The sequence below is a fragment of the Piliocolobus tephrosceles genome, chromosome 4 (genome assembly GCF_002776525.5).
Source record: "Piliocolobus tephrosceles isolate RC106 chromosome 4, ASM277652v3, whole genome shotgun sequence".
Lineage (NCBI taxonomy): Eukaryota > Metazoa > Chordata > Mammalia > Primates > Cercopithecidae > Piliocolobus > Piliocolobus tephrosceles.
In genome coordinates, this window is record NC_045437.1 from 91,343,765 (window position 1) to 91,368,517 (window position 24,753).

The window sequence follows — 24,753 nt, forward strand, 5'->3', positions numbered from 1 at the left end:
GAAGATATGCTTCTGCTTGAAAAATTATCATCAGTGTTGAACAGAAAATAGAAATCAGGTCTCTCACATCACCACTTTCATTTACCAATGAATCAGCAGGAGAGCAAAGGAACTGGTAACATTATTTACTTTTCCCTTCTAAAATCTAGAAATCTAAAATTTAGATTGGCTAACAGTCAAAAAATGGGAAATCAACTTACAAGGAGAACAACAACAGAAAAGGCAGGAAATAGTTAAACTCAATCTGGTGACAGCCTTAAGGACATGGGAACAGGGCGGCATGGGGAAGGGAAGGTGGACTGGGCAATCTGGAGGTGAGAATGGGAGCATCATATGCTTCAGGGTGGAAAGTAATTCAGAGCAAAGGGTATCACTGAGAGAGGCAATTGGCAGCATTATCATTAGCAGAGGTAATTTACTGTGTTTTAAGCCATCCAGTTATCAACACAGTCTAGACCAGTGGTTTTCAAAGCTTGGGCCCCAAACAAGCAGCATCAACATCACCTGAGAACTTGTTTAAAATCCTAATTCTCCAGCCTCATCTCATCAGAAATTCTGGGGTGGGGAGTGGGGGCGGGGAGCAGGGGACATGGCAGAAATCTGTGTTTCGACAGCCTTTCTCCAGGAGATTCTGTTGCATGCATGGTAAGGCTTGATGCATGTAGGCAGTGCTTTCTGAAGCACAGGCAGTAGGGTGAGGACTTTCCTGCCTCTGCCTTTGCGCAGGTCCACCTTGGCTGCACCCACAATGGGCTAAATGTTTGTGCTCCCCCTCCTCAAAATTCATATGTTGAAACCCTAATCCCAATGTATCTGGTAATGCGGGCTTTGGGAGATAACTGGGTTCATGAAAGTAGAGACGCCATGAATGGGATTACAGTCCTTCTAAAAGAGGCTATAGAGTTAGCCTGACCTCTTTCTGCATAAGGATACAAGAAGTTCACTATGGGAAACCTGGAAGAAGGCCTTCTCTAGTATGCAACTGTGCTGTATCTCATCTTAGATTTTCAGCCTCCAGAGCCATGAGAAATAAATGTGTGTTAAGCCACCCAGTCTATGGTATATTTGTTATAGCAGCCAGAGCTAAGATACCATCCATGCAATAAACTCCCTGTAACCTTTTATCTTTATCTTAATCCTACTCTTCCTTTAATTTGCCACAAAAAAATTCACTATCCCAGTGAAGTCTTCACTAGAAATTTATCTTCACAGTGGCAAGCTTACACATTTTAGTACTTTATTATTTCATCAACTAAAGTTTTATCTGTTCAATTCACCCAGATTCAAACTTTGTGAAGACACTTGCTTTATATCCCAAAGCTTCTACTAGTGAACTAACCTCATTTAAAGGCTTTCTAAATGTTAACTGATTGAGTTTTCTGCTCATAAATGAGTAGGCAAACTTATAGAAAAAAAAAATGATGAGGACGCGTTGCCACAAGGCTGGCTGAAACAAAAGTGAGAAGATTCAAAGACACAAAATGAAAAAGTCTCGGAGCACCTCCTTTGGCTTGGAATGGTGTTTGGAACATCTCATAACCTTATGATACACAAAATCTATCAGCTTGTGCTTGAACTTTGGGCCAACTCAGGCTTCCCATGTAAAACTCTGATAACATGTCTCAAATTGGAATAACTCCTTAGGCAACTGGTGGGGCACTGTTAGCTAGGAAACCTCCTTCCTTGGGTGAGTGGTAAAGAGAGAAGAAGGGTGTTACTAAACTCAAGGGCCAGAGGAATCAAGCCTATCAGTTCTGAACATCCCAGGAGTTCTGAATTATTTTGCAGATTAGTCTGGGTCTGACTTCTGCAGTAGTTCCAAATGTGGTGCCAAAGGAAGAATTCACTAGCTGAGCCTTTGGACTAAAAATCTAAAACAGATCCTCACAATGGCTGTCCCTAGTTCCATCCTAAACCCTAAACACTGAATTCTAGATGCTCCTTTGGGGTTCAATGGATGAAAAATGCTACTTGGTAGTAAGTTGTATATTAACATTGACTTGGGTTTTGAACATTTCCTACCTATATATTATGCTTGAGTTGAGTGCTAACTTAAGGCATTTAATGAACTGAAAGATCCCATTTGGCTGGAGTGTGGAAAGGAAAGGGAATCTTTGAGAGCTAGTCTGAAGAAGGAGCCGAGAGCTAGATTGTGGAGGGCCTTAATATCCCAAGGTGTGGATTTTAGGCTCATTGGAAAGTTTAAGGCAGAGGAGTTTCCTGATCTGGTTGCAGTGTGGTGAATGGATTGGATGTGGTTAGTGTTTTCCTTAGCCCTTCAGTCATGGAATAAAATCATTTGAATGTCACTTTATACCACTGTATCTGAATACCTGGTTATAAATAAAATCTCTCATTTACCAGATGGAAAGCTGTTTGTTGACATGTACCTCAATTCTTGGATCTTTCAACTTATCACAGATTTTTAAATGTACAGTAGAATGACTATGAGGAAAAATAAAATAGTACAAACATTCTTCAATCACCAAGCTCTGAGTAATAAATGCATTGAGGAATCTGTGTTGGGCATATGGAGAAGCATATGTTCCCTCAGCCTTTGAGCTGGTGGAGCTGTGAAAGTGAGATTAGCCTTACAAAAAATGACAGAAAGGGAAATTTTATATATATATACACACACACACACACACACACACACACACGTATGTATGTATCAAATATGTACATGTTGAATTCCACCATAATACAAAGAGGGGAAAATGTTATAAATCCCATAGAACTCATAAGTCTTGTATTAGGAGACAGGATGAATTTATGACTGGGTTGTACTCAGCTAATACTCCAATAAGTGCTGTATTTCTGGGGCACAAACTGGCCTAAAGAATTTTTAAATGCCAAGTAGTAATGGGGTCCAAGCAGTATTGGTTTATGAAACTATCAAACTATTTTTAGAAAATCATTGTGAAAAATCTTAGCTACATTCAGGTATGTTTATGAAAATTCATCAATTAGTTCCCAAACTTTCTTCAATTTTTTGGTATGTACTCATGCTGCAATAGAATGTGTAAACAAAATCTTAGCTGTATCAGTCATACTGTCCTAATTTCCAACTTGATGTGAGGTAAGGCTCCGGCCAAGAGAATGCTCTGCGGTAGGTTCAGACTAGAATATGAGTAGCCTTATTGCTCAGGCCACATGACCATGGGGTACATTGTTCCTACCATTTATATATCATGCAGAAGCTGCAAGACTGGCAGAAAATTGGAATGGACTCCAAAATTCATAGCTTGGGAATGACAGTCAGTGGTGCTGGAACACTGTCCCTCAAGACTTGATACTTACTTTTAGCCAACAGCCATTATATGGTACTGTGGCCTCAACAGACAAACTACATAGGTCTGAGAGACAAGGGGTGAAAGTAGGAGCAGCCCCTCCCACCAAAGATTCTGATAATCCACTTGACAAATTTGTGCTTCCTATCCCAATAACTATAAGCTCTGGAGGAGCAGAGGTTCTGGTTTCCGTGGTGGGGTGGAATGGGGTATACACACCTCTACAAGGGGACCATTTAGGATCCCACTAAACCTAAAGTTATAGCTGCCATCTGGTCATTTTTGGCTCCCCATGCCAGCAGTCTATCAGGCAAAGAAAGGGGTTACTATGCTGGTCAGGGTGATTAACCCTATTTATCATGAGGAGCTGGGCTTGCTACTGCATAAAGGGAGCAGGGAGGTATATCTGTAACTCTAGAGATTCACCAGGGCATCTCTCAATGCCTTCATGACTGACAACTATCACATTCAGAAGACTTCAGTAACCAAGTCTGATAAGGGAATGGTAACCAGGAGTTCAGCACCTCAAGGATGAAGGTCTCAGTGACCCTGCTGGGCAAATAACATAAATCAGCAGAGATGATGGCCAATGATGAGGGGAAGATGGAATAGGTGGTAGAAGAATCTAATAATAAGTATCATTTGCAGATTCAGAAATATCTGCAGCAGGGGGTACTGTATCCTGTCCTACTAAGTCCATTGTCATCAAGTTTAAATACATAAATAAATTGTAACCAGCAATGAACCTGAAGAATCAATGATAGAATTCAGGGAACCTAACACAGGGAATAAGTAGATCTCAGCGGTGTAAAGGGTAGGGCCATAGAAGACATTGTCAATGATCCCATGTATTAGTCCGTTTTCACACTGCTCTAAAGAACTACCTGAGACTGGGTAATTTATAAAGAGGTTTAATTGACTCACAGTTCCCATGGCTGGGGAGGCCTCAGGAAACTTAAAATCATGGCAAAAGGCAAACGGAAAGCAAGGTACATCTTACATGGCAGCAGGAGAGAGGGAGCAGGGGGAGAACTGCCAAACACTTTTAAACCATCAGATCTTGTGAGAACTTACTATCATGAGAACAGTGTCAGGGAAACTGCCACCATGATCCAATCACTTCTCCCCAGGTCCCTCCCTTGACATGTGGGAATTACCATTCAAGATGAGATTTGGGTGGGGACACAGAGCCAAATTATATCACCCCATATCCTCTTGTCCTTATCTGTCAGTTCACACTGGCCTGGCTCACCTCCGTTAGAGCCTGGATTTCTTGTACTTTTCAGCAAGACAGGCTGCAAGTGGCAGGAATTAACACCATCAGAGTGACCCTCAGCCAATGACTGAGGACAGTTGGGGTATAAATACCTCAGCATCCTTGCTCCTTTGTTGGGATAACTCTGAAACATATATTTTATACTGGTTCTCAGAATGTGCCCCCAGAGGTTTAAGTTTAAGTTCTGGTCACTCCTATGGTAGTTAGCTTGATTACACAATTTTTTTTGTTTGTTTGTTTGAGATGGAGTCTTACTCTGTTGCCAGGCTGGAGTGCAGTGGCGTGATCTCAGCTCACTGCAACCCCCACCTCCTGGGTTCAAGCGATTCTCCTGCCTCAGCCTCCCAAGTAGCTGGGACTATAGGCGTGCACCACCACATCCAGCTAATTTTTGCATTTTTAGCAGAGATGGGGTTTCACCATGTTGGCCAGGATGGTCTCGATCTCTTGACCTTGTGATCGGCCCACTTCGGCCTCCCAAAGTGCTGGGATCACAGGTGTGAGACACTGCACCTGGCTGATTACACAAATTTTTATTTGCTTTCTTCCTCTCTTTGTCTCCCCACTCCCCTTCCAGCATTTCTTCCACTAAGAAAATAAACTACATTCATTTGAATCCTTGTCTCAGGGTTTGCTGCTTGGAGAAATCCAAAATAGGGCATACATGAGGGCACTTAGTGTTCCTCTCACTTAATTCTTGTTTCAGGAGTATTGAGAAACTAGTCCAAGCTAATAAGCGTGTCTGCTGAACTTTGAATCCAGATCTCTCTGACTTCAAAACCTATGCTCATTCCATTACTCCATGTTTTCTCCCATTCAACCTGATTGATATTTGGTGCATACATTGTATTTTCCAGCTTTGAGAATGTTTGGCTTTATTCAACCTCCTGACTGATAATATGACGTTTTTGACCCAAAATCAAGTTTGTGGTCTCAAACCTTATTCCCAAATTGAAGCCATGTTATTCAAGGTATCTAGAAATTGATTTCAACCAGATGATTCTTGGCATGGGTTACTGGGCCAAGTTTATACCAGAGACCATAAGTTACATGATTCAGAGAACAAAGGCAAGGGCATAACTAAAGAGAAACTGAGGATGAAAGCCCTAATGTGGGGAAACAAAAGGAGAAGGGAAGTCCTCATATTACTGTTGTACTACTCTTGGTTTTCCATAATGTATCCTTCAAAATCTTCTGGGAAAAGAAGTAAAGACAAATATTTAAAGCAATTGTGTCATCTTTCTCTAGGAAGATAATTTTAGTGCCTGAGAAAAAAAGTTGAGAGGAACCCAAAATATTTTCCTCTTCACTTTAACCAAAAGTGTGTAAACTATACACAGTTATAGCACTGAAAATGTCTGCATATATTTTAATCTCTATAATGGGTATAGCCAAGTCTCTATGATTTTTATATTTAAAGATGATTTAATAACGAGAAATCGGATAGAGTTCACCTGTATATATATATATATACAGAATTTGCCTTGATTTTTTAAGAACTTTGTCCACTAATGTGGATTGACATTTTTAAAGAGTCTCATTTTTTTCAAGGTTGGTTGTATCTACACTCCCTGGTGTACAACTGAAATTATATTCCAGCCATCAGTTTTGGGCTCCCTCCAAGCAATATTAATCTAGCACCTGAATCACCAAGACGTTGGACAACACTGAATAACTCAACCATCCTTTTGAGGAGCAGAAGTTACCTCCCTGGAGCCACTGATTATTATTGGTTCCTGTCTATCAGACATTGATCTGTTAAGGGAAGTTCAGAAAAAGTCTCCCCTAGCATCACATTCCTGACCCAGTGAGAAAATGGTTCAATATTTCTTCCACTTTATCATACTTGAAGTAAGTCCTTTCAACACGTTTAGATAATTGATAAAACTTGCCACTCTCTGAAATATATAGCTCTTTACTAACAGTGGCTATGAAGGATAGTTTAGTATTCACGTGATGAATGCCACTGAGGCACTTGAGCTCATGGAGTCCTCATGACCTCCCATGAGAATATCTCAGAAGTCAAGGGAAGAAGATATTTCAAGATGGAGGAGGTAGACCATAGGATTGCATGCTGTCTTCAAGAAGATTAATAAGATTGTATTGTATTTATGTCTCAACATCCTCACCAAAATATAAACTGTTTCATATATGGGGAAACTGAACTGAAGCACGCCTAGGCTAACTTTCCAAAATCATAGAACTAAACAAGTATGCAAACCAATGTGAAAACCTATAGCTGTTTCCTATTATCACATTGCTGGCTTCAGTTCTATATTCTGAATTATGTAATATAATTATGTAATATATTTAAGCCATGATAGAAAAGATATACACTTTAAGATATCTAGGTCCATATGCTAAATATTTAGTTCGGTTGACATTTTCACTTTTTAAAATAACTGTTCCATAGACACTGACTTCCCTCTGAAAATCTTTTCATACTGCTTGTCCATCCACACTCTGGAACAGCCATTTAAGAGCTCTGGTGTTTAAATCTCTCATTACTTCTCTGCTAGCTATTGGCGCTATGTCAACGCTTGGCACCTCATCAGAGGACAAGATTTTTAAGCTCTTTTCCTCAGTCCTGCAGAGCAGTTTTTCAGCAGCAGTTGGGAGACCAAAACTCCTTTTGTACTCCTCCCTAGATGTTCTCTCCTAAGGATACTAGAAGTTACCTCCTCATTAAGACAGTGCTTCCCCTGCCTGGGCCTTACCACACAATCAAATGTTCCTACCATTTATTATAGCATTTATGCAATACAATAGTTTAATATAGCACTTAGGGGACACAATACTAGTTAGAATTTTTTATTCATTCATTCCACTAATATTTATTGTTTAACTTGTATATGCTAAACCATGGAGACATAACAGTAAGCAAAAAGCAGAAATTCCTTATTCTTATAGAATTTAGTGGAGGATACATATGTAGTTTAAGAGATCAAACAAATAAAGATAAAATAACAATTAAAAAAACATTGAAAGAAAAGCAAAAATGCTATTAGAAGTTGTAGTAAAAATGAAGTTAACTAGTCTTCGGGGTTGATAAAAGGCATCCCTGCAGAAGTCACATTTGGGCTGAGAGATGAAGATAAGCTGGCATTACTGATATGAAGGAGAAAGACATTTTAGTGAAAGGGAAAAGCATGTGCAAAGATCCTGTGGCAGAAAGGAACATGGAATAGAAAGAAAATGTAAAGGGGCTAATGTGTGGAAAGCAGAATTCACAGAATAGCGGGTATCAGAAGAGAGTTGAGAAGTGGGTAAGAGTCACATCTATGTAGATATTATAGGCTATGCTAGTTTTTTGTACATACTTAAGGATAACGGTGAATTCATGGAAGGTAAGCCATAAGTATGCCATGATAAAATGTGAGTTTTGAAAATAGATTTGGGTTTGAGAAAACTCTTGCTACAGTTGGAGAATATTAGAAATGGAAGGCAACATATACACAGGAAGAATGCTAGTGGTCACTGGAGTAGTTAAGAGAGAGATGATGGTAGTTGGGACTAAGGTGAAACTGGTACTATGGAGAGTAGACATTAGAAGTTAAAATTAATGAGACTTAGTAATAGATTTGGTATGTAGGAGATAAAAAAGGTGTCCAATTGCCTCCTAAGTCTAAGTCTCTGGCTTCTGCAATTGGATGGATGTACCATTAGCTGAGATAGGGAATAGTAGAAGAGGATCTGTTTGGAGGGGAACATCCTAAGTCCAGTTTTGGTCATGGTGAGTTTGAGATGTCTTTATGATTTCCAGGTGTAAATTTCAAGAAGGTAGTCATGTATGATTGGTACCCATATATTATGGATCTGTAGTCTTAGGAGAGATTAAAATTAATGATATGGATTTGGGGACACACAAGGAATACAAGAAATCATAGAAATGATAACATCAGGCCGGGTGCGGTGGCTCAAGCCTGTAATCCCAGCACTTTGGGAGGCCGAGACGGGCGGATCACGAGGTCAGGAGATCGAGACCATCCGGGCTAACACGGTGAAACCCCATCTCTACTAAAAATACAAAAAAAAAAAAAAAAAAACAGCCGGGCGAGGTGGCGGGCGCCTGTAGTTCCAGCTACTCGGGAGGCTGAGGCAGTAGAATGGCGTGAACCCGGGAGGCGGAGCTTGCAGTGAGCTGAGATCCGGCCACTGCACCCCAGCCTGGGTGACAGAGCAAGACTCTGTCTCAAAAAAAAAAAAAAAAAAAGAAAGAAATGATAACATCATCTAAGAAAAAAGGTTATAGTATAGAATACTAACAATGTTCAATATTTAATTGCCAGGTTAAAGCAGGTGAACCTGCAAAGGAAACAGAAAAGCAGCAACAGGAAAGAAAGAAGACAAAAGTGGGTAAATATCTCAGGAGGAAATCAAGAGAATATCTCAAGTTGGAGGGAGTAGACAATGGTATCACAACTGTGGTCAAGTAGGCAAATACAATTGATTTCTTCACCAACATGTGATAATATGAGGAAAGGGACTTTGTCTCAAATGTCATTGCCTGCCTCTTCCTTCACCATTGACACCTAGCACACTGCCCTACATGGAGAACATTTTTTGAATGCATTTACTGAAGTAATGATTAAACACATCTTGCTAAACTAAATAAAAGGAAAGACCCACATAGCATGTAATATGAATATAATGAAACCAAAGATAGCTTAATATGTTCAGGGAGGAAAATATATACAAAAATACGAAACAGGATTACATTGAATAGAAGCGTAGTAGAAACAAAAAGCCCAGTGGAAAGAAATATATACAGCTCAAAATGGACTGGCCATGAATCAAAGCATCATGTTGTCACCATAAAAGAAAATTAGTAGTTAAAATGAATGGACTGTTTACTCACACTGATTATACTTCTTGGACTCAGTGTACCGTTATGACCTACTTAGCTAAGGAAGACCTGAAAATACTTTTTTAAACCACATGAAGAGGAAAGTTTACAAAATGATAAAAGACATTATAATGCAACATATTATAACTGACTAGGACAGCATTCTTTCTTGAACATTTCTATGAATGCACAATATGGTATCTGTGTTAACCTTGAGATTAATACATTTTCCACATGTCTTAGTTTAATCTAGTATGAAACTGATTATCCTTTCTAAATCAACTCACATTGTTAGCCTATACCACTGCTAGGGACAATGAATATAGTACATTTTACTCACTGCTTTGAAAATATATTTATTTTCCCTAAAATAAACTCTTCTAAACTCTATTCCCAGGGTTCTAGGAGAACATGAAAAATTGTGTTTTTATCTATTTCATAGTTTTCTCTAGTAAGATTATAGACAAATTTATGGTCCATACTACATTTTTAACTCTATTTGTATTCTGAATTTCATGTCCTTTTTGTTTCTTTCATTCTCACCCACTTTTAATTAATTATCTTAGTTTATTTAATATTGCTAAACACTGACTTAAATTCTTTCTGAAACAATGTGCAGGTACAAATAAGTAAGCAAATAGATGAATAACTTACTAACTTCCTTCATGATATTAACTATTTCAGTCACCTCTCCTCTCAGCCTTCCCCTTTACCAAAAGATAGGCCTAATACATTTTTTGTTTGTCATCATCCAACTCCTGTATTTCCTTAAACAGTTCATTTTAGTTGCTAAAGTGAAGAATAGAGTTTTGAAGGAAAATTTGGGGGTGAAAGACTCACACAAACAGCTGATACAGATGAGGGAAATTAATGGAAAGGTGAGATTTTTAAGTTCATATAATGGTGGTCTAGGAATCCCCATTCTAATGTCTGATAAATGCAAATCAATAACTTTAGTTATTTTAAAAGTGCATTTATTGCTGCCCTGGGTTCCTCTGATTGTACTGTGCTCTGAGCACACTGGATTACAAATCACATGGATCATGTCTTTCTAGGCAGATTATATGGACTTAGTTGAAAATATGACACCTAATGAGCAGGGGGGATATCAGTGAGAGTCCTCCTACTATACCTTGCATGGAGAATTTAGAAAGACAAAGGAGAGAACCAAAGGTATTCCAAGGAAGGAAACTGCATAAACAAAGGCCTGAAGCTGAGAATAAGCAACAAATTAAATATCAAAAATATGGAATAACTAAGTCTTAAAGACACAAGAGGAGACTGACTTAACTGGAGCAGAGAAAACTCTCCAAGAAATAAGCCAGAAAACTCTCCAACAAGTAAGCCAGGAGTGACAGCGTGGGTGAAGCAGAAGCTACTGCAGGTTTCTGAATGAGAGAGAGACATAATGAAAACAGTCTTTTAAACACGTTAAATAATAGTAAAATGGACTAAGGCTGTTATAAGGGGGTGGAGAGAAAGGGTGATTCTAAGAGAAGTTTGGAAGAAGAATGAACTGAACACAATAATAAACTAGGACTAGAGGAAGAAAAGGCTCAGCATGGAAATCATGATCAAGATTCTATTTTGGAAGCATGTAGCAACACTGTTACTCCTAATAGAAGAGACTCCCTGCATGAAGGACAAGGGAAGAGGGGAAAGAAGGATCATCTGAAGACATGGTATTGAAAGAAAGCGGGTGTTCAAGAAATAAGAACAGCTGGACATATACCGTTGGGGTATAAGTAATCACTCAGAGCTATAGATGTAGAACTGGAAATCATCTGTATAGAGGTTACAGGTTAAGTCATGTGAATAAAAGAGAAATCAAAGAAACTAGATTTTCTTTTTGCTTTTTAAAAAATGTTTTCACAGGTTGGGCGCAGTGGATCATGCCTGTAATCCCAGCACTTTGGGAGGCCAAGGTGGGCGGATCGCTTGAGGTCAGGAGTTCGAGACCAGCCTGGTCAACATGGTGAAACCCCATCTCTACTGAAAATACAAAAAATTAGCCGGGCGTGGTGGCATGTGCCTGTAATCCCAGCTACTTGGGAGGCTGAGGCAGGAGAATCACTTGAACCTGGGAGGAAGAGGTTGCAGTGATCCAAGATCGTGCCATTGGACTCCAGCCTGGGTGGCAGAGTGAAACTCCATCTCAAAAAAAAAGTATTCATAATTAATAAAATTAAATTATAATCACTATAAAAAATTTGGAAAATATAGACAACTATGTAGATGAAAATTAAAATTGGTTGCAATCCTACCACCCAGAGATAAAAACTATAAACCCACCACTATACATCCTTTTAAAATTTATTTTTCTATATGTACTTTTTTGTGCTCTAAATATGATAGTATAGCATAGTTCAACACTTCCCAATGATGTTCCACCTTCCAATAATTGCTAAATCTCTGCAAAACAAGAGTTCTCTTGCCCAGCAAGTTTGGGGAATCTGCATACTAGATCATTCCTTTGAGACCGTCTTAGTCCATTTTGTGCTGCCATAAAAGAATAACACAGACTGGGTAATTTACAAAGAAGAAAAAGTTATTTCTCACAGTTCTGGAGGCAGGGAAGTCCAAGATCAAGGCACCAGCATCTGGTGAGGCGATCTTGCTGCATCCTCACGTGGCAGGAAAAGGGCAAGATAAAATGAACCCATTCCTGTAAGCCCTTTTTATGGTAATATTAATCCATTTAAGACAGAAAAACCCACATGATATAAATAACTTCCATTAGACCCCACCACCCAACACAGTTGCATTGAGGATTATATTTCCAACAAATGAATTTTGGAGGACACGTTCAGACCATAGCAGAGCTAAACACTACATACTAGCACGTCAGAGTCCCTACAGAGTTAAATCACAAAAAAGACCTTACATAATTAATAACTGACAATCTTATTTGTGCAGTAGAATGATTTTTCATGTACACCTGTTAACATCACCCTGAACTGCTCTTCCCTTTGAAAGGCAGGGGTATGGTTGTCAAGAGCTTAAGCTTTAGAATAGAATAGGCCTGAGTTCAGAGCCTGGCCTCCAATTTTCTGCTCTCCAGAGCATTGCTGCCTATATAGCACCTTGCTCTCCATAAAAGAAGCACCTGAGTACTTACCTTATAGAACTAGTGTGAGGTTTTAAAAAGATAATGTATGTAAAGCACTGGGCACTGTGTCTGGTACACACTTATCACTCTAAAAACTGGATTGGCTTTGGTAATTTCATAATTACTAACCTAAATTTTCCCCCTAACTTATCTACCACAATTATTTCCCCATATAATTATTTTTCAAATCCCAGCCCTTTAATCACTCCACAATAGTCTATTATGCCATTATCCCATACTAAATTGTTTAATGCTACAACGTAGAATATTTGTTTCCATTTTTTTCTCTTATAAATGGATATCTTCATATATAAAACTTTATCAATCTCTCTGATTAATTGCTTATAGTTGATTCCTAGAAACAGAATCGTTAGATAAAAGGGCAAAAATATTTTTAAGTTTTTAATACATATTACTAAACTGTCCTCATGAATTTGCATAAAATTTCATTTCCTCTATGTGCTGAATAGTCGTCTCCATGTCCTAGTCTTCGTGTTAGGACAATAGTGGAGATCGGTTGCTAAACAGAATGGAAAGAAAAGAAATGTGCATTTTTGCTTGCTGTAGATATAGAAAGAGAAAGAAGTTAATATAAGAATTAGTGTTTGAAAGACAAGCCCATTTCCATGCTGATTTCCAGGACTCTAGCTGGGTTGATCTGAGCAAGCTTGGAAGTGGAAGTCTTACAGAGTTATGACTAAAAGAAAATAACTCCAGTGGTTCCAGATATAAGATAAAAGCAGGCAGTAAAATAGGTTAAAGCAAATGTGATAATAACATGGAGAACAGATATGTTTATAAACGTAGGAACTCATCAAATGACAGAGCTTGTTTGCTTGACTCATACTGTAAGAGATCCAGTCATTTGTTACTTTTGTAACAATGAGTATTAAGGAGTTGGCTATTTAATTCCTAATGAAATAAAATATATTTATGTGCAAGAAGGCAAGATATATTTACACACAAGATGACAGAGCATTGAGACTATTCCATTTCTAGGACTCAATCATAAGGAATTAATCAGAAATAAAGACAAAGTTTTATATGTAAATGAAGTAATAACAATACATTGAGTTCCTTGAAGATGGGGTCTATGTCTCATTAATGTTGGATTTTTCATTACCCATATGGAAATAGGCACACATTAGGCAAACAGTGTAAGTTTGTTGTGCGTATGGAAACTTTTGTATATGAGGTTTTCACATCTTCTGCTTATGGGTGACAATCTTGTTCCTCAAGAGAGAGATAGAGTCAGCTTAAATAGCTGATAGTGTATTTCCAAGATGAATCAAGAATGGATGGGGATTAACAATATCTCCTTTAGCTGTACATGATATTTTTATTCTCAGATACCAAGGAAAGCTCCTTTCCAATGTTATATTTAGCAAGAAATCAAACTGCCATTTCACATAATGCCACAAAATGCCATCAGATGACTCTGGAAGCACATTTCATACTTTAAATGATTTTTCTTGTTTTTAAGTGCTGTTAATTAAATAATAAAAGTGAAAGATCCTACTCATAATTTAAAAAGTTACTTTTCTCTCAACTTCTACCTAAGGCTCTGAGTTAGTTACATGTCTATGTTTGATAATTAGCTTGAGAACTGTCAAATCCCCAGTCATATATCAAGAAAGACAAGTTTAAAAATAAAACTAAATTCCAAAACTTTACAGTTTTCCATTACATCACTAAAGCTATAAGCTAGTAGAATAATTATGAGGCCTATGCCTTTGATTCTTGAGCTAAGAAAAGAGAAGAAATAATACTCTTTACTTACCTGCCAATTGTGAAAAGTTGTAAGTTCTTTTTGTAAGATATAAGTTAATTTATATCCACAGATAAAAATATCTATTAAATTTTAAAAGGAATCATAGAATTACAGATAGTATGGCATTTAGAGGCTCTCACCTGAGTAAAGAAGGGTAGAAATGTGATATGCAAGAAACCCAATATAATGGTTGCTTAAAACATGATTTTAAGGAGTCTGAAGTAGACTCATCCAGGCCATGCTGAAAAGTCCTAGGGAAATACAAATCATTAGTTTAGAATATACAGGAAACATTAACTATGACCATTGAAATAACTTTTGATTTTTACTTAGGATTCAGTTAATGATTTTTTTTGTTTGTTTCTTTCTTTGGAGATGGAGTCTTGCTCTGTTGCCCAGTCTGGAGCGTAGTGGCGCAATTCCAGCTCACTGCAACCTCTGCCTCCCAGGGTCAAGTGATTCTCCTGCTTCAGCCTCCCAAGTAGCTGGGGTTACAGGTGCATGCTGCCATGCCTGGCTATTTTTTCTTTCTTTATTTTGTTTTGTATTTTAGTAGAGATGGAGTTTCAACATGCTGCCCAGGTTGGTCTTGAACTCCTGAGCTCAGGCAATCCGCCCATCTCGGCCTCCCAAAGTGCTGGGATTACAGGCATGAGCCACTGTGCCTGGCTCAGTTAATGATTTTTACACAAAACGGTATTGTGCTAGAATGGACAATGCCCCCACTTCATCTGCTTGGGATTTATGTTAATAGGTGACTCGGGGCCAGGTGGGCAAGTCAGCACAGCCATGAAAAACCACAAGTTAAGACTTAGAATTTTTATGAACCTCTATAAAACAATCCTTACACTTGGGGAAGGTGTAACAATACCATTATCATTTAATTTTTTAAAATCTCATGTTATATAATTTGTCATGACAAAAGGACAAAGAATAGTACAATGAATATTACTTATGTTTCCCATGAGTAGTACTTTTACGTCCCATTGTTATCTTCTTCAGCCTGGATCCAATAAATGCCAGTGTTTGCTTCACTAATGTAAAAATTTTAGCATCATGATACCTCTTTTTAATCTTTAAAGTGATTTATAAGTATTAAATAATTAATTAGAATTTATAATTAATTTTGTATACTCCGAAGGGTCTAGAGAGGGTTTATAAAGAAGAATTGAATTGTAAAATACATAATTATAATTTCAAAATTAAAACAATGCAACCCGAATATCTGATGTACAACTATCAACAGTTACTGCAACATTTTTCTAGGCTGGCTCAAATTCAACTCTAAATCTTGACACAATAGAAAAGAATTTGTTACATAAAATCTTTAGCAGATAACTTGGCTAGTAAAAAATGTATAACAACAGGAGATTATATTTTCCTACACAGAGTTAAGAGTAATGACTGAGAATGCTCTAGAAATGGAATTTTTGAGGTGGTACCACCTCTCTTTATATACAGTACAGGAGCAGTAGTGTCTTTTGATATCCAGAACAGAATTCCATTTTGAAAATCCAGCTTTATCTTTTCACTCCACATCTTGCTTCTTGTATCTTCATGTTTTTTTCAAATTTGACACTTCTTTCCCCCTGATTGTCTTGCTATAAATAGAACATCTTCTAATTAAATAGACTCGGATGTTTTTTAGACTTTAATATATCATCTCTTCTTTAAAAGGCTTTTGTTTTCTCAGTAAATCTCAGATCAAAACAGAAATTCCTTAAATAGGCTTCAAAGTCAGGCTGTAATATTTCCATCCCATGTATTCCACTATGTGAGCTAGAGAAGTAGGCAGAAGCCAGACCAGGTACCAGGATATGTTTTTCTAAGGAGTTTGGACTTAGTACTGGCAATAAAGAATCATTGAAGAGTTTATGGCATGGGATTAACACTAGCAGTTTTACATCCTAGAAAAATCACTTTAGCAGTAGTGAGGGGAGCAGATTGGAAAGAGTCAGGCAGGAGGGAGGGAGATAATGAAGGCGATATTGTAGTAGAGAGGTCAGAGAGGATAAGACACTGAACCAAGGTAAGAGACAGGAGATAGTAAGTAGGAGACAAATATAAAACTTGTTAAATTCACAGAATAAACAATATTCATCTCCTAATGACATGGAGTTGGTGATGGCATGAATGGGAAGATAGAAGGAGAAAATTAAGGAAAACGAAGAAGCCTAGGATACATTTCAAGTATTTTACTTAGTTTTAGATATGTTAAGGGGGCTACAGACATCTGAAGTACATCCAAGGCATCGAAGAGTAATTTGGATTTACTGATACAGCACATACAAGAGCTGTCTGGTTTGAAGATACCAATGTGGAAGTCATCAACATAATGGTATAGCCATAGCAATGGATGAATTCACACCCCCTCACCCCATCCCCCACCAAAAAAAAAAAAAAGGAATGTAAGATGTAAAGATGGTCAAAGATAAAACTCTGGAACATACCCACACTTAAAGGGCAAGGCCAGAAAAAAAAACATTCAAGCAAAACCAAGAAGGAATAATCAGAGAAGTAGGCCAAGACACAGGAGAAAGTGGTGTTAGAGAAGCCAAGAGAAGAGAAAATGACCGAATCCACTGGAGTGAGCAATCGGGAGTGTATGGAGACTCTGCCCATGTTGCTAGCTTAGCATGCTGAGGGTAGAAGTCCAATTGCAGTGCACCGAGTGAGTGGTAGGTATAAAAGTAGACAATGAATGAAAACTGTTTTTGGGGGGAAACTAATAGTAATGGAGGAACATTTTTTAATACAGGACATGTTTGGGGGAAGGAGCCACAAGACAAGATAGAAAGAATATTTAAAAGGCCATGAGTAGGAGGTAAATGCAATCAAGAGGTCAGGTAAAAAGATTTACTCTAATTGGGAAAATAGACATATTGATCAGAGAGTAATCAAAGGATGAAGAGGTGAGTGGGGAGAATAATTATTAAGAACAGAAATGAGAAGTTAAAGTGCATTCATGATGGTGTGGATTTTCTTAGAGAAGCACAGGAACAAGGCTATCTGCTAACAAACAGATGGGGCAAGGATCAGGGGCTTGACCCAAGTGGGGAAGGATGAAAAAAGGAGTTACCCAAGATTTGGCAAAGAGTGGAATTGTCAAAAGGTATAAAAGGAGAGGTGGGTGATATTCTCTAAAAGTGTACCAGAGTCTGGATAGAGCCCAAGAAAGTGAGGGTATGAGGAGGACCATGCCACTGCAAGAGAGCTAGGAAAAGGAGGGTGCTGGTACAATGTGACAGGAGATGCAGCAAGTGGCCTGGAGAGAAAGGCAGTCTCAAAGGAAGAGAAAGACTCAGAGAAAAGGATGGGACAAGATATGGAAGTCTTGAGGAGCGAGCAAGAGGGACTGGAGAATGTGGACAAAGATACTACATATTTTTGTAGCCTTTTTCATAGCCTATGCCTACTTTCCCTCACACTTCCTTGATCTCTTTGCATAAAACCTCTATTTGTCTAGTTGTCTGAGGGTTACCTCATTTCTCTAAGAATGAATACCTTACCTAGATGACTTCTCTGTCATGTTCAGGTAGCTCCATAGATTGCTCTACCTCTGAAGCTTCTCTACTAAGTCTTCTCTGACTACCCTTTCTAAAATATATCCCCTTTCACAACCTTATCCCCTCTCTATGCTCTAATTTTGGTTTCTTTCTTTATAGGATTTAACTCTACCTCCAATCTCTTTCCATTTACTTTTTTATCTGCTCCATACCCTAAGGGTAAGGTCATCGAATGTTATATAGAGGTAGTATAAGGGCACATGCAGGAACCGGAGCCAGAGAGCCTGGGCTTATATCCTGAATATGCTTTTATTAACAGGCAATGCTGGTGGCAGTATATTTAGCCTTAATTTTCTCATTTGTAAAATGGGGATTAAAATAGTAAATCACCTCAGTGTCAGTGTGAACATTAAGTGGAATAATGTATTTAAAGCATTTAGCAAAGTGCCTTGTACACAATAAGTGCTCAATATAAGATATCATTATAAGATAACAATAGTTAGAAGTTGTCCTTAAAAAAGTCTATGGCCATTTCAAAACTGACATGAAATTCCTGATAGTCTAAGTGGTTGCCTAGCTGCAGTTTTATTCTCACAACTAGACAAAATAAAGGAGGATCTAAAAATAATGGCATGGTTATTTAGTACATAAATTTCTTAGATGACAAACCATTGGCAATATGGTATTTATCTGAGCGTTTCTGCCAGTACATAAACTCTTTTACTCCACTGACAGTTTCTCAGTCATACTGGTTATAGTAAGGTTATTTGGCTATAAGAGATATTATGGCAGATGTTTATGGTCTCAAAGGGAGTGAGATCTGTATGAGCATTTAATTCCACAGCAAGATCCCAAATTAGTTTCATTATTCTAGAGAGTATAACAGGGTGAAAATTGGCCCACAAGCCTCAATGGGAGAACGAAATTATGAGCTAGCTATTAGATAACCTCTAATGATGTTTTGGTATACAGTTAAAACAGAGGATGCTCTAAATAATTCATAGTGGAGAGTAAAATACAATTGTATGAGCCATAGAATTTTATTTTTCACAAGATGTAAGAGAATTTTGATACAGCAAATTTAAATACTTTCTTAAAACTAAATGTCATAAGTTTGAAGCAGGTACATTTCTTCACATTCCCAAATGACACACTGTAAAGATGACTTTACTTAAGGGGAAAAGGGTGATTTTGGGAAAATTCCTTGCCTTTGCCCTTCCTCCAACCCCAACTAGCCATGCCCCTTCCTTGCCTTAGCATTATACTGCCTCTGTGCTGACCACACCAGCACTTTGTCCTAGATTCACTCTCTCTGGGTTCTCTGATCTACACCTATGTTGCCAGCATTCCTTTTTTCTTTAACAAAACTGATCAGGTCTTTGGGCTTATTTAGCCAGATGCTGAAAGGATATAAAAACCAATGCACATCAAAAGTGAGAACAACTGATGAGCTAAAAAGAGTTAGCTGGGTTTTATGCTTCTCTTGTGTCATGTTGTTTTGGCTGCCCTCCCAGAAGAAACAGGTCTCATAATATGATGTTAATGGAATAAACCTCCATGACTGAATTAAGGTAGCCCAAGGATGTAAGCTCTACGCGAGTGGAGGGTCAGGTTAGATTTCTTGAGTCATCTGTGCCTGCCATGGTGCCTGGGCCACTGGAGGCGTTCAAGAAATCATACCAAGAGAAGACCACAACCTTAGACAAGGCAGAATTAATGTGAAACTGAATAACTAAGATAGCCCTGGAAAGCTTGAGATAACTGAGGACATGTGAACCTTTCTGATGGCCCTAGAATCACAGACAACTACCTACGAATACTGAATTCAAGATTTTAAACAGAATTCTAAGTCACTGCTTCGCTTTCAAAAACCGGCATTATACCCGAGACTATAAGTTGTTGCCTAAATGTCATTAAGTGACATTTAAGTGCCTTGAATTTCTCATGGTGAAAATAACTCTTTGAGGTTAGCAAATGATAACTGGAGGTTAGAGAATAACTGGCCCATAGTAGATACATGGTAAATACATGGCAAAAGAAAGAAAGAATGAATAAAAGGTATTACCAGACCTTGCTTAGTTAAAAGGAGGATGAGTTTTAAGGGCCATCTGTGAAGAGCAATTGTGGGTGGTAGACAGCCAAAGGGCAGGTTGAGAACAGGACAGGAGGTGGAGAGAGAGAAAGACTGGACCTCGGGGTACACCAGGAGTCAGCCAGTCGAATATTCTGGGAGCAGCCCTCTCTAAATTTAATGACCGGCTCTTTTGGAGTATTTTAACCTTATTAGGATGACACATAAAGCTGTTTAATTTTGCGTTTTTTTTTTAAAATGAGATTTCCCTTTTAAAATAATGTTTACAGGAAGGTGGATAAAGGGAGTCATTGAACCTAAACAAAATGACTAAGACAAGAAACTTCACTTTCTGGAGAATTTTGCATTCTGCCAGATACCTTCTTTAAAAAAAAAAAAAAATCATTTTAAGTATGTTTAAATTTCCATTCAGTCTATATTCATTTTCACAACTTTATTGAGATGTATAATTCATGTACCACAAGATTTACCTATTTAAAGTATACAATTAGATGATTTTATATATATATATATACACTATATAGATGGTTATACTATGCAGCTGCATAACCTTCATCAGTATCTAATTTTAGAATATTTTATTCCCAAATGAAACTCTGTATCCATTAGCAGTTACTCTCCATTCCCTCCTCCCCTCACCTTCTGGTAACTACTGATCTACTCTCTGTCTCTACGGATATGCCTATTCTGGACATTTCTAATAAATAGAATCAAACAATATGTGGGCTCTTGTGTCTGGCTTTTTTCATTTAGCATGTTTTTGAGGTTCATCCCTGTGGCAGCACATATCAGCACTTTATTCCTCTTTATTGCGGAATAATATCCCACTGTATGGATATGCCACATTTTGTGTATCCATTCACTAGTTGATGGACATTTGGCTGCTTTCTCATTGTGTTATTTTGAAAAATTCTGCTATATAAATTTTTGTATGGACATAACATTTTGAACACTCCTACACAAATTTTTGTGTGGACATAATACTTTCATTATTGGGCCATATGACCCTATGCTCAACATTTCACATAAGCATAGTCTATGCTTAACTTGAGGACCTGCCTATTTTCCAAGGTGTGCCAGTCATTCCTGAGGTAGGAAAAGCAAAGGCCTATTTTATTTTCTGAGAGACAGTGAAATAGCTTCTTTTTTAACAAAGGGTAAGGTCATAACCTCGAAAGCCCTAACATTAGTTTGAAACAGAACTATAGACAGAGCATTGGAATTTGGTGACTAAAAAAGCCTTATGAGTGACAACAAATGGACCCCAAGATGAGGCTGCTATTCTTTGGCTTAGTGATCTACCTTTGGGTATATTTCTGATGACCCTATCTTTTGCATAGCTTGTTGGCAGTTGTATTGAAATCCCACACTTCCATCTTATTGAATGTTGAAATAGCCAGCTTTCAAAAAGTTTCTACTATTAGGAGCTTTGATATAACACATCAAAATATTTGGATAAATATAGATATAGACATTAGATATACATATGAAATTCATTGTCTAATTCTACCTTTTATTATAGATTTAGGGAGGACAATATTATTTTAATTTAAAATAAAAAACATCATCAGCTTTTCTTAAATTACTTGTGATATTACATCTGGCTCATTGTTGTATCCTTTATCCTTAGTCATAGGGGCTAGAGAGGCAACAACATTTGTCGAATTGAAACTGAATTGCATTTATCCCAAAATTCTAGTAATTAATTTTTAACCTGCTACACATGAACTAAAACTAAAGTCTACGCATCCAAAATGCAACATATGAAATCACCGGGTGGGGATGTGTATGAACATGTATGTGAATATGCTTCGGAACCTGCAGTTTAACTGCCTTTACGAAAGAAATATAAGTGATAAGCACTTTGGAAAATACATGGTCAATATTTTCTGTTTCAGCGTGTTCCTTTCCCTGGAGAACAAAGCTGAAGTACACCTTTTACAACATTCTAACAGAAATCTATAAAGGCGAGTTAAAAAAGAACACATATTTTTGCAAACAGGTTTCCTTCTTCCTGAAAAGACTTTAAAATCATGTATTCCTGTCCAGGGATTTCGTGGTCCTACGCTAAGTTCAGAAATGAAAACACATTCAGTTCATCTGTCAGAACTACTTGAAATAAAGGCAGTCACCTTCTAAAAGGGCATATCACGTAGAGTGACAAATGTCAGGTACCGTTTATAAAAATTCAATACTATTAACATCTGATTGCTACTTTTCACCAATTCCTCAAAGAATGTGGTTTAATTTTTTAATGTGAGATTCACAATTTTTTCTAATATGCTAATAGTATGATGGATTCATATCTTGGATGTGTAAAAAAGCCCAAATAAGTCAATAGAGTTCTTGCAACACACAAATATATTTTTCTCTAATTGGCAAAGAACATGCTGCCCTGTAGATTTCATTTGTCAATACAAAACAAAGTATATTTCAAAGATTAGATGTATAGTCTAGGAAAACAATCATGACATTTAAGTAAACATAAATGGATAAAACTTTTGAAATTTTTTGAACTGAGAAAGATTTTAAAAGAATTAAAGTATATCTAGATTTTTGTTCATGCTTCAAAGTAATATAGCTATCGTATGTTTTATATTAAGGAAAACCAGAGGCAGTGCTTAGCGTAAAATGTTCTGTAATCCTGGTTGAAATTAGCAATTTAAATTTGCTGAATGAGGTTACAGTGCAATATCTAATGCACAAATCATAGAGATTTGAGTACTTGCATAGTTGTTAAAAATGTATCAAAAAGCCATAGGTTAACAATAATGAAGGTATATTACATTATTATTAAAATATGCAATCTTTGGTAATAATTTATTTGTTTTACAAATGCATTGGGGGGCTAAAATTTATCAATTCATCTGTGACAAAGCATGAAATTCAATATTGCTCACCATGACCAATCCATGAAATTTGTCAACTTTGTTCCCGATTTTCACAGGGCCTTCCTCTTAGATGAAATGACCCATTGAACTGAGAGCATAGCAATTTTTTCATTTATGGTAAATCAGTTTAGTTTCCTAGGATTTATTATGGGCTTCAGACTTGAGCTTTTTATGATGATGAACCATTCTGTACATAATATCAACCGTATGGTGATTTATCTCACTGTTTCTTCCCCTTTCTGAAAGAATTCTCCATTTCTAAAAGTAGCTCTCAACCTGTGTTGCTAGAAGGAACACTCTGTAAACAATGGGTTTATTGAAAGTCAGAGTAGGCAAAGCCAAAATAAAAGCTGTTAATTCTTTTAGAATATCTAATATGAATGTGTCAAAATTTATTAAAAATTAAGATTTGTATATCGCTTTTACCAGAATGTTATGCAAAGAAACACTTGATCTGATTTAGCCTTAGAAATAGACATGTGAAATTTTTACTACCCATGAAGATATAATTATTTAGTTAAAAAATAAAAGTGACAATTTTGGAGGAGGATATAAACAAAATGGTATTAATGTTTTCTGATAAGACATATTCTAACCTCCTCTATAACATTACAGATTTGAATTGCATTAACTAGGAATCAAAAGTAATTCCACATTTCTAGATTTTTCTAAATCTTATTTGTTGAGCTAAGTAAAATATTTCCACATTTTAAAAATGTAATTATTATTTCTATTTCCATTTGCCATTGCTAGCTGAGGTATATCTCAAATATAGTTTTCTTTTTCATAAAGTATCAAAAAATCACTGTGATAACCAGGCTATCAATATAATTTGATCATTTAAACAACCCAAATAGTGAAGTTAAAAATGTTCCTGATTATATTAGAGCTGTATCAGCTGAATGGGGTTGACCAATAGAGACATAACACATTTTCGGGCACTGAATTGCATTGAGAATTATGAAACTCTGTTGGTTGGTGTTAGTTTTATAAAATGGCCCAGTTCACAGTATCAAAAATGCACTTCAAAAGATTTCTACTTGTAACTTCACATAATTCAGTAAGTGTTATGGAAATAACTTGCTAATCACATTATTATATATCATAATAGCTAAAAGGAAAATACATTTGATACTTACTTATACAATTCTGTTAATGGTGAAGTCAAAATGACTAATGTTGTAAACAGATTATTACAATGGGTATGAATTTTAAAAATTTTATCATCTGTATGCTGATGAGGATTCAAAAGTTTCTGTACAGATGTACAAACTGACCATAACATGTTCTCAGTGCATATCAAAATTGTTGTGACATCAAGTCTGTTGGAAAGAAAGAAGAGAAATCATGTTAAACAAAATAATGTTTCTGCTTGGTAGGCACTTTAATTCATATCTCTTGTACTAAGCATATGTAAGAATAGAAGAATTCAGTTAGATACCAGAGCCTCAGAGATCTAAACCAAATAGAAAGTATCAAAGATAGATACTCTTTGAGTTTCTAGGTATTAGACGACCCACAATACCATTATCTTTAGGGATGGTGAGCTCTGTAATAGCGTTTTAGGAGTGCTTTTAAAAAATGTTTATTTTACATTATTAGGATTCTGTTCAAGAAATTCAAGAGATCATCCCAGAAATTACACTGAGCCAAAGAAAAGCAAGATGAAAAGAAAAATTTGCTATTTTCCATATGTATGTATGATAGGTTAAAATTTCATGGCAGAACAATTCTCCTCACTCATGAGCAAGCTGTCAAAAAAAATTACAAGATTGGTAGCACGTTCTCCCAGCAAGTGGGAGATAAGAAGAAATGACAAACGAAGCTCAAATCGAGAAGCCTATAGTTTCGGAAATGTTTAATATTAAATAAATTTGTGGAAAATATACTGTATTATTTATCTTATTCATAGACTTATTTCTTTGTTTCCATCTTTCTTGAGTTTTTTTTTTTTTTTTTTTTTTTTTTTTTT

General features: G+C 36.9%; 1 protein-coding gene across 1 annotated transcript in view; it reads right to left on the reverse strand.

Annotated features, from left to right (window-relative positions):
* Window positions 1-24,753, reverse strand: part of KIAA0825 (KIAA0825 ortholog) — a 495,761-nt gene that overhangs the window by 315,379 nt on the left and 155,629 nt on the right. Inside the window, exons 14-15 of the mRNA XM_023212146.2 lie at window positions 23,921-24,103; window positions 14,433-14,543 (exon numbers count right to left, since the gene is read on the reverse strand). Coding sequence (XP_023067914.2) covers window positions 14,433-14,543; window positions 23,921-24,103 — 294 coding nt within the window. The remainder of the gene's footprint in view (window positions 1-14,432; window positions 14,544-23,920; window positions 24,104-24,753) is intronic.